At 50.4% G+C, this 11,216-nt stretch overlaps 1 protein-coding gene across 1 annotated transcript; it reads left to right on the top strand.

Annotated features, from left to right (window-relative positions):
- The first annotated feature begins 7,715 nt into the window (after positions 1-7,715).
- Positions 7,716-10,765, top strand: LOC149330917 (uncharacterized). Its single transcript, XM_089560016.1, has 2 exons — positions 7,716-8,245; positions 8,300-10,765. The coding sequence occupies exons 1-2, from the start codon at positions 7,741-7,743 to the stop codon at positions 10,246-10,248; spliced, it is 2,454 nt and encodes an 817-aa protein (XP_089416142.1). The 5' UTR covers positions 7,716-7,740; the 3' UTR covers positions 10,249-10,765.
- The last annotated feature ends 451 nt before the right edge of the window (positions 10,766-11,216 follow it).

Below are 11,216 nucleotides of genomic sequence, written 5' to 3'. Positions count from 1 at the left end.
CCGCTGGGCAGGAAGAGATGAGGCCGGAGTCGGATGGAAGGGCTGGTTTCCAGAAATGGCATCCAAGCTTGAACATTCAACAAAGAATGGCATCAGTGGACTGTTCCACGAGACAGGGCACTGACCCACAAGCAAGCGCTCGGAATTTGCCAAAGACCCACCAGGCTTCCCACAATGACAACAAATGTTTACTAAAGCATGATTGGATTTTGGCGTAATTTTGGGTGCCGAGAAAGCGCAAACTATCCCCTTTGAAATCGCCAAAGACGGACTGCTTGGACCAAGGTTTAAAAAAAAAAACACACAGTAGGTTGTCCTACTAAGTACTCCTGTCTACAACAATCGGCTGAATCCATCAGCATTTCCGTGCGGTTTTTCGTTGCTGAAACGCATCGAGAAATTCTGTTTTTGGAGAGCAGGACTCCGTCTAAGCAAGCGACCATTTTTGGGGGGACAAAACTGTCATAAGCATATTTCAGACGATGGTCAGTCTCAAATACGAACTTTGCGCCGTTCAAGTAACTCTGGTAACCCGACAACATCTGTGCCGCCTAAACCAAACGCGCGCCCTTTGTCTAAAGCGCTTAACGCTTCTCTACATGTCAGCCTGCGGCTGACGTACAGAACCGGGTGCTCTTCGTGGTCGTCGCCAACGTGACTTAAAATAGCACCCAATCCTCTATCACTGGCGTCACACTGAACTTCTTTAACAAAATAAGTGGCCCGAATCAAAGGTCTGGACCCGAGCGCATCTCTCAGGCTCCTTAAAGAGTTCTCTCTTAGGTCATCTCAGTATACGTCAGTGGGGCTCCCTTTCGTCAAGGGATCAACGCTCCGTCTACGCGACTCTAAGCGTAGTTCTACTCGAGCTGCACTCCTGTGAGTGCCGTTATCTCTTGGTAGCATGGGAAATCGACACCTGTGATTTCTAACTCAGTGACACCATAGCCTTTGTCTAAGGTAAGGAAAAAAACAGTAACCTCCGATCAACTCTTTTTAATTCACAAAGTAGCCTTTCCCTTCCTGATTTCATAAACACACACAGAAAAAAAAAAAGAGGAATAAAAAAAAGAAACAGCCACTTCGAATCGCCACGCGGGGGGGAAAGCTGACTCCCCGCCGCCGAGTTGAAAGGATTAGTCTTTCAGACGCGCCCGCCGGGGTCGCGCTTTGACTGATTGTACTGCGGTCAACTCGTGACAAAAGGCTGCAGAAAAAAACGATCCCCGACTCTCCCTGTCGTTTCCGCGCCCCCTCGAGGCTCTCCGAAAACCTGGGTCGCCCCTACAATGTCGATAACCGACTCTGGCTCTGGACAACGAGCAGTGACCAGCGCGAGAAGGTGCCTCTTTCTCTCGCCCCACGCAGGAAGCTCGGCTACCCTTTCGGCATGCGCGCTTCCTAGAATGCGGTGCCAAATGTGAAGGACGATTCCTTTTCAAGTGCGCCCGCCGAACACGCCTGCATGTGTCGTCTCGGTTGTTCGACGCCTGCGTTCGCATGCGCTGAGTACCGCGCAACCTTGCGCTTTCTGATCTCTTGGGCCGCTTTGCTTTTTTTCTAACTGGCTTTTTGTCCCGACGGCGCGGTCTAGTCTTTCTTACAGGCCGATGCCCCTTGAAGCACTTCGCGCCTGTTCTGCTTGGAAGACGCGCTCTTCCCTTTTCATTACTGCAGTCAGCCTTCGAACGAGCTGCTCGTGTCGCTAGATCGTTAACTACAGCTGCAAGTTTACGAGGCGCAACGCGGGAAGGCTTCACTTTTCCTTCCACTGCATTTCTTTCTTTCGCACCTGTCCGCGCAACCGAATTTAGGGCTTTGAATTTGATCCGTTTCCTCTTGGTTCTTGCCCTTTTCCTTTTTCTGCGCCTAGACTGTGCCGCGTGCGTCTCCTGATCGCAACTAGCTCTCTCTAGTTTCTCAGTCGCACCTCGGAAATTGTCTTGAAATTCCAAACTGGCCTCTGTGCCTTCGCAGCGGAGTGCCAGCTCCACGCAGCTGACAGACGGACTTGAAACTGCGCCTGAGATCCCCAGCTCATTCCTTTGGGGTTTGTCCTCTCCAGCTTGTCTGTCGCTTTGCGCTCCATTCTCTGCATTGCAGTGCTCAGCTACAACTGAGCCCGCCTGGCTGTCGCTCTGCGCGCCATTGTCTACATTGCAGTGCTCAGCTACAACTGAGCCCGCCTGGCTGTCGCTCTGCGCGCCATTCTCTCTACTGCAGTGCTCAGCTACAACTGAGCCCGCCTGGCTCTTATGGCTATCCTTTTCCTCGGCAGCCTCGCACTCTTCTTGTGCCAGTATTACCAAGGTAGCCTCTCCGGAGCCTTTGTCACTGAAGCCACTGTGACATCTCAACTCGATCTTACCGCGGGTGTTACTCTCAAAAGGGGTTTCCGCTGTTTCAATTTCGAAACCTTTCCCGATAGGTAAACCTCCCTTTTCGCGGTCCTGCCGGTTTGACGCCTGTATCGTCTCTACTGAAAGGGTCGCGCTCGTAACAGTCCCGACAAAGTTGTCCGTTGCCACTCCTGCCTCACCTGGAGGAGAATCCTCGCACTCGTGTCGTTGAGACGCTATCTCGGAATGCTCTTTCTTAGCATTACGTCCAACTACACTGGACACGGTCTCGGATTCTGCGTCATTCCTTGGACTACCGCACCGGTTGAACGCGTTCTCTGCCACTTCCCTCGTGGTGTCGCGATTTACCAACGCGGCTACGGTCACAGACTTTTCGGGTCTTATCTGCGGACCTATTTCATAAGCATCGCTTGCTCTTTCAGGACTTCCGGCTCTCACACTACCGCCCTTTCTTCGTATTTCGTTTTGAAGTTCTAATATCTTTAGTTTCCTTGTTTCAATTTCAACCTTCCACTGTTGCCGTTGCCGTTCCCGTTCCTTCTCTTTTTCCCACTCTCGATCAGCTTGCTCCTTACGTGCTTTTTTCTCCCGATCGGCTTTCTCTTTAGCCTCCTGGTCGGCTTTCTCTTTAGCCTCCTGGTCGGCTTTCTCTTTAGCCTCCTGGTCGGCTTTTACTTTGCGGGCTTTTTCCTTTTCCCCTTGTACCAAATTCCACGTATCTACCAGCAACTGATCGTTATGCTTGACTTGTTTAAGAATGAATTCGCCCAATTCAATTTTGGTTAGTTTGCTAGGCACTTCAACCGACAGTTCCTCGCATATCAACAGCAAGTCCGACTTGTACAACCTCATTAGGTCCATGACAACGCTTTCTCCGCCTTGGCTCTGCTAACACAACAATGCCTTGAGAATAACCCCTCTCAAACGACAAAGCCCTGATTCCCAGTCAAGATTATTCTCTGAATCCTAAAGCCTGGCGAATCCCATAGCAAAAGCCAAAACGCTCACCCGTGGAGAAAGTACGATGTCGCACGGTCCATCCCAGCTGCTGCCACCAGTGTTGAGAACGGGCGACACATCCCACCGCTGGAACCAGTGTTAAAGATGGGGTTTCTATCCCACCGCTGGAACCAGAGTTGAAGACGGAGGGGTCCTGGAGATGACTAACTCGTTTAGCCTCACAGGTACCGGCTCCGAATGACGATGTCGGACTGCGTTATCGAGGAAACTGTACAGAAGGGTTTATTCTACATATTTACAGAAGAGAATGGAATCGAATGCAATGCTCCGATCACACAACAACATCCCGTTAAATACGGTTCGCGTTCCCCAAATCCCTGACTAGGGAACTTAGGTCGAATAACGTTGTCCAATCGGATGGGCCATTGATGACGCCGGCGGTACCACCCACGGCACGGGGCGGTGCTGAAGCTCTCGCTCTCTCACAGCTTGGGGGATGAGAAGGGGAGACAGTCACCAAACACAGATGCGTCACCTTGACCACTGCCGCAAGTTTTCTGTACGTTGCCTCCGTGGGAAAGCAGAATCCCGCAGCCTCCTCGCAGGTGGTTGAACCTTCTCGAACTCCCCCGCCGGATGGCCGAAGCACGAGACCCCTTCGACACAGCGTCTTTCAATTAGCAGCCTCGCTCAGCGTGACCTTGCGTAGCATCATCCCGTTCGGTGAGCCGAAGGCCGACTCGGCCAACGTATACCGCTGTCCGCCGTGATTCATGTGCATCTCTGCTTCCAGCGTTGCTGCTGCTGTCCCAAGTTCTCGCCACATCGTTGCCTAACGACGACACTCGTTTGACAGTAATTTCTCCCAGGCCCGTGGGAGACAGCCTCCTTCGATCGGTTCGGAGGTTCGGTGATTTGGAGTGCAACAGCCCCGGCCGTCGTCGTCAATGCTTCTGCCGCCGGCGCCAGGCCTCGTCATATCCCTTGCTTTGCGATGAGTCACACCCGGCCTCCAGGACCACGTTGTCCACTCTTAACAGCGCCTGGTTGCAATTGGAGATCTGTAGCCGGTCGTTAGTAATAGCCATATCAGTTTTTAGACTTAAAAAAAAAACGCGATTATCCTTGGCGCTGTGGCTCGACAAAATTTGGCTTTTTCGACTATAGTCGGACACAACTAAAGTCTGCACTGAAGCTCCCACATTCAGCTTCTGCACAGAAAATTCCTCCACGACGCAAAAGTAGTCGGCTGCTTAAACGTTTCCTGTTAACTAAACAAGAAGCTATTACAAGAAAAAGATTATGAGTTCTAGAATGTTGATACATGGATTGTTTGATATACTGAAACATTAAAAGGCTGATTTTGTTCACTGTTGCTATTAGCCAGCGGAGTAATACAAGACGTCGCAGACCGCGGCCCAGTGTTATCAACTGCAGTTTTTTTTTAAGTTGTATCCTACTTAGTTATGTGCACTGGAGGGGTTGCGTCTCCTGCCTGCTTTCGAAAGTGCACGTATTTTCCCACCATGCAACCAAACTTTGCCGAGTCACACTGGCGAGGGTAATTGCGTTTTCGAAACTCTAAAAAGTGATATGGCTATTACTAACGACCGGCTACAAATCTCTAATTAGAACTAGGCGCGTAACTGTAATAGTTGAAATGTTAATTATTAAAATTGGGTTAACCAGCTTACTACCTAATACGAATCTCCGGTTTTTTTGCGTCCCCGAACACTGGCAATACTATGCCGCAAAGCCATATTTTTACCCCAAAGAGCCTATTTCTAAAAATTTTTCAAAGTGTTCTCTGAAACACCCGGTATTTAACCGTGCAGAAGCACATGTGCCAGGGTCAAAAAGACGCAAGCACTGCAAGAAGGATGAACCACGAGTTCAGGAGATAATGATTCTTGGCAGGAATACACACACGAATGCACGGGAGGTTTCGGAAGCGTTCCGCATAAAAAAAGTGGGGAATAGATTGTGAGCCATATTTTTCAAGACCCAGATGTCATATCTTGAACGGTTTCGTTGATGCCATGTTCTCGTTTTTTGCGCATGCCTTATACCCTTGTCACACGGACGCTTTCGATGCACATTGAACTCGATCTGCATTGAGATTTTCGAGCACGCTCGAAACATCCGGTGCTACACGGGCATTTTCAATGCTCCTTGAGAAGTTTCCCTCATGTGCGTTAGGTGGCGCCAAATGTTTCTCCAACAGCCATAACAAGGTGATGTCCGGCAACACTGTGCAGTCGGGGGCAGCGGCAGCCAAATCCGTAGCCAGACGTGCGACGCACCTCTGTGCCTGTGCTGTTGTGCGATGGAACCCGAGGGTCCGTAACGCCTCCGCGATTTCTGCGTAGACTACGGCGTTTCTCTTCTGGTGCCGCAAATTATCTAAGCGGTCTAGCCAGCAGTCGATGAGAGCGGCTGTCTCGCGCTCGCTCCACAGTGTGCGCGTCGAACGTCACTGGAGGACGCCATCTTTGTTGTTTACACTGACGGCGAAGCTTGTAGCGTGGTGCCGAGATTACATATAAATATGTTTGCATATAAGCAGGCATAGTGCCTGAAAATGTTCTGTCTTGAATTTTAATCAATTACAACAACAACAGTTGTAGTTTTGTTTTGTTAACTAGTGTTTATATTTATAGCTTCGTGAGAGAGAGAGAGTGCTTTCGATTGTGCTTGGAACCTCAAGCACTCTTGAGGGGCCGGCATCCAGTCAAGCAGGATCGAGCTCGATTAAGCTTGAAAGTAGCCGTGTGACAACCGTCGATCTGCATTGAGTTCGATGAGCATTGACTCAATGAGGATCGAAAGTGCCCGTGTGACAGGGGTATTAATTTTTCTGTATATTTGCTGGCTTGGCAGCGGGTTAAATCCGATGCAATTAGCGCATGTCCTGCGTCGGTCTGTCTTGCGTTTGTCTCCCTTCAGCGCTATTGTTTTTGTCTCAAATTACTCTTTGGTCATTTATCACATTTAACCTAATCCGTAATCTTGCGGTAAGTGTACTAAACTCCGCCGAACACTTATGGATCCTTCATAAAGTTATCCGCCTATCTGCAATAGGTATTCAGAGGCTTGGATTAAGAACAGTTGGGATAAGAGTTTAGGAATACTTTAGTAATATAGATTCGCTGCTGGAATTTCCTTGCTAAGTCACTCAGACGATGAATTGCAAAGTATGATCAATGACTTAGACAGGCAGACAAGAACGGTGGGCCTGGAACTTTGCCAAGAAAACAAGTTTACAATTAAAATTAAGGCTCTGGAAGTGGTAAGGAAGTACTTTTACATCGGGCAGGTAGTGACCGCGGATCTGGATCATGAGAGAGAAATATAACTGGAAGAATAAAAATGGATTTGAGCGCATTTGGCCGCTTCTCTCAGATCGTGAATATCCCATAAGGGAAAACTATATGCCGGCTGTATCTTAGCGGGGCTAACCTATGGGGCAGGGATGTGGAAGTTAACGAAAAGGGTTCAACATAAATTGAGGACAAGAGAGCGAGCTATGGAGATGAGGATGAAATGCGTAACGTTAAGTAACGGGAAGAGGGCAGGGTGGGTCAGAGTGCAATCGCGGGGTGATGACGTCCCAGTCGAAATCACGAAAAAGAAATGGACTTGGCCAGGCCATGCAGTGCGAAGTCAGGATTACCGATGGTCGTTAACGGTAAAGGACTGAACACCAAGAGAAGACAGGCGTAACAGGGTGCGGCAGAAAGTTAGCTGGGTGGATGAGGTGAAGTTTGCGGGGATAAGCGGTGCGCAGTTGCCACATGACTGGGTTAATTGGAGATGCATTGCCGATGCGTTTGTCCTACAGTGGACGTAGGCTCATGATGATTATACATCCCGCACGACGCCGTGACACTCGAGTGTTTTTGCCTTCATTTATAATTTCTCCTGTCTTCTCTTCCTTTGTTTACGTAAGAACGCATCCTTGTAGCAGCTTTTAAGGTTACTGATCCTCTCAAGCTCTATTTTCATCTCCTCTCTGGATGGATAAATGGTTTGCACGTGACCTCATCAATTCCATGCTTGTTTGGCAGGGATATAGATCTTGCAGCACAGGGTAGGGACAGAAGGCGATTTTAAGAAAACTCTTAGCTCGTCTCATGCCCAGGATTATCTTGCCAACATGTTCTCCACGCAACCTTACACGCCAACTATGCCGTTGTGGGTCACGCCCGGTTGAATTATCAGACGAATTAACGAGACCACGGCAGTGCGGACACGTTGCTGTAAAACATGCATGGTGAATGATTTAAATTCAGCATGCTCTACATTCCTCAAGTCACGAACCTGGGCGAGATCAGCAGGAAATTGAGCTGTGCCAAGGGCCTTTTATTTATTCCGCGATGCTTTTCTTGCAGGTCAGTTCCACCCGCACGGGGCTGCCACCATGCAAAAGCGGAAGCGCCAAGATGAAAGCGCTGCCGTCAGAACTGACCAAGCGGAGGCTGTGTTGCCCAAAAAGGTTCCGCAGTCAGAAGAGGTTCCTGTGGAGGTGCCAGTTCCCGAGGAGGCTGGTGTTCCCTTAAACAAAGTAGTACCCGAAGACGAGCAGGGGCCCGCCCATGTGGAGGTGCCTGCCGAAGCCGAGGCATCACCAGGCGTAGAGGAACCCACAGGCGTCGAGGAGCGCGTAAACGAGGAAGCCCCCGAATACGTGGAGGTGCCCGAAGACTTTGAGGCGCCCAAGGATCCGTCGTTGCCACTTGAAGAGATGGACGGAGTCTGCAGCCAGCACGCCGGTCTGAGAGTCGACCATCGACGACCATGCACGAGCCGGGATGGCCACCTGTGCCACATCGTGGCCAATATTAAAGCTTGGAACAGCTTCTTCTGGGCCGTCGGGCTGGAGCTACAAGAGGACGCTGCCTCCCAGCTCATCCTCGTTCCGGCGAGTGGCTGCGCGCGCACGCAGTGTTTGTCCTTCCTGTTTCGTCCTTTTCTTAGAGTACGACATTCTTTCGAGAGAAATACCAATATGACGGAAGAGAAGCACCGAGCCGCGACACTTCTGTACTATCTGCTGACTAAGCACCGGTGCGTTGCGGAAATCACCATCAACGATGAAATCCTCGCTGGCCATGAAGGTATCGTGTGCCTCGCAATTCGCGACGCGCTGGAGCTGAAGAGGCTTTCGTTGGACTTGATGTCGCCGGGAGTCGTTGTCACCAGCGCCCTTGCAGCGACTATAATTTCCCTGACACGACTCACATCGCTCAACCTGTCCGTGGAGTTGCACAGGCACTTGATTGCCGATCTTGCGCCACTCCTCGCGCAAACAACTACCTTGAAGAAGCTTATAGCTTTGGAGGTCAGTGCGCACCCTGAGGCCTCCAACACCTTCCTATCAAGGCTCTTCCAAAATAGGAGCATCCGAGACCTGTCACTCTCGTCAAGGATTCTTAACGGCGGCGGTATACCCTACGGCCCAGGCAACCCGCATATCGTTCTTGGGGCGTTCCTGCAGCAGAGTTCGTCCCTAAGATCGTTGTTTATAAAAGAGGCTAAGTACGGTCCAAACGTGGACGTCTTGACTATCTGCGATGCCCTGGCTACTCACAAGGGGCTGGTTAGACTTAAGCTGGAGGTTAACTCACTCAGGATGGAGTACGCGACGGCAGTAAAGCAGCTTCTGCGCACCAACAAGACGCTCAGGCACTTCAGCTTCACGTGCAGCTACACCGACGATGACGACGAAGTATTTGAAGGATTCCATTGGAATGAATGCCGATGGCGCCACTTTCGGCACAACGATGACTGTGTAAAGCCCTGGATCTCCGCTCTGCTAGAGAATGACACCTCCATCACGGAACTGACATTCTCAATGTGCGGCTTTAGCCTCTTAGCGTGCCAGCAATTTTGTCGAGGGGTGACCGCGAACAAGTCGCTGAAGAAGATCATCCTTAAAGACCTCGGTCACCATAGATGGGAAATCTGCAGAATGCTCTCTGAATGTGGCCTGCAAGACAGAGTGGTTGTCAGTGGCCACTGCGCGGTGTACTACACAGGTAGTGACACCCGTCCTCTGGGCTGCCCCTCGTTCGCCGTCCCCCTCGCCCGGCTCCAGACCGCTGTGGACAGAACGACCGTGTCTATTAACCTCACGCACATCACCCTAAGTGTGTACTCGATTTTGTGCTTTAACGGTGAGACAGAGCCAGCCTCAACGCCCATCGTTCAGATGATCCAGAGCGCGACTAGCATCACACACCTGGCGCTGAATCTGGAACCTGTGTGCTGTGGCCGGTGCTGGAATGCGTGCGGACCCGCTATATGCGAAGCCGTGTGCCGAAATCCGAGCATCCGCAGCATGACCTTCATTTTCTCTGGGGAGAATTCCTGTGACATGGCACCGCTGGCGAGCCTACTGCACCGAAGTCGAGCCCTGCGTAGTTTAGCATTAGACACTCCCAGTCGCGAAGCTTTCACTTCGTTCTTTACGGAGCTGTCAAAGCCGGAGCTTGAGGATAACTACTCTCTGCAGGACCTAAGCTGTTTTTATAATGGTGATGAGTTGATGGGAGAGCGCCTGGCCATCCATGACGTCCTACGCAGGAACCGAGCCTTGGCAAAGCGCGCTGCTCGCTTCGTTACCGGCGCCCGTGTGAAGTACACTGCGGAGGCCTTCGAGAGGGTCTCCACCTCTCCGACCTTGCTAGACGAGCTTCAGGCGACGGCGTTTGTCCACGAAGCTCAAGCTAAGAAGCTGATTGCTCGGTGCGTGCTCGGACTGCAAGACTTTACAGAGTTCATGCGCCTCGCAGGCGTAGTGCGTGACGGCGTAGAGTGCAGCGCCAGAGATGACGGGAAGACGCAACTGAGTGACTTGCCCGAACCCTGTCTACGTCACATACGGCAGTTCTTGCTCTTGAGCGACGTGGTTGTTTCACCGGAGTAGGATGATGGCGTACTAACTGTAAAAATGCGTGTTCCTGTAAAAATGCGTGTTGCGTCTACCCATTGTCAAAAATATCATAATCGCTTCGTTGTGCCATGTGCTTCCAGTTTTATTCCTTAAGAGCGAAGCCTGTTTTAGTTATATTGGCCACATAGGCATGCATTCTACCATGGAATCGCAGCGTCAGCCACAAGGCATTAGTTACTGAGCGAACTGAATGCCCGTAACGTTGTAAGTGATTAAATTTATTTTCATAATTTAAACTCAGTTCATTGGTCACAACCTGCCCTAGTTGGCAGGTATAAATTGAAGAGTAGGGAATTCCCTTCTCCGTGTTAGGGGAGATGGAAGTGCAGAAGTGAAGATTGAGACTGAGTGGAACACGGCGGGGGGCCAGATCAGATTTCCCTGATTCGCATCGGCACGCCGAGGCGTTCTCTTACGGCTGACGATATAGAATCAACGGCCAAATGGAGTAAGCAATTGCTAAACCAAAACTGTAACAGCTTGTAATGATTGATGCGCTTTGCCGTTTGTCTAAGTTGTACAATTTTTTGCGGGGCCATATACTATAAAGGAACCGGCATCATGCCTGCTGTGATAATAATCATTCTGTGATACCAATAAAGTGGTGCCTGTATATACCCCACGCACTCGGTGTTCTTTTCGTTAGTTGCTCACTCCCCACACGCATAACAGTAAGTAGCTGCCCAAGCATATACCCTTCTGAAGTAAGCAGCTGTTCTGAATAATATAGTTAGAGCGCTGCTCGGTCTTTTTGACATTTTCTAACTGCTGGCTTCAGGTGCGTGAAAAGAGGTCGCAAGGCACGATTCATTAATCTTTCAAGCAGGCACTTCAGACACTTGATCTCGAGGGCAGTCCAGCATGCCAAACAGCTACACGTTGACGCTTGCTTATCGGAAATGTGTAAGCAACAAATATAAGAAAAAGAATTTGCCTGCAGC

Source organism: Amblyomma mixtum, chromosome 9, assembly GCF_055824585.1.
Source record: "Amblyomma mixtum isolate Tamu chromosome 9, ASM5582458v1, whole genome shotgun sequence".
Lineage (NCBI taxonomy): Eukaryota > Metazoa > Arthropoda > Arachnida > Ixodida > Ixodidae > Amblyomma > Amblyomma mixtum.
The sequence above is the reverse complement of the archived record's forward strand: the minus strand, read 5'-3'. Positions and strand labels throughout refer to the sequence as shown.

Coding starts and splice junctions, on each gene's coding strand:
- LOC149330917 (XM_089560016.1), top strand. CDS start 7,741: ATGCAAAAGCGGAAGCGCCAAGATGAAAGCGCTGCCGTCAGAACTGAC. Junction 8,246..8,299: donor GCTCATCCTCGTTCCGGCGA/GTGGCTGCGCGC, acceptor CTTTTCTTAGAG/TACGACATTCTTTCGAGAGA.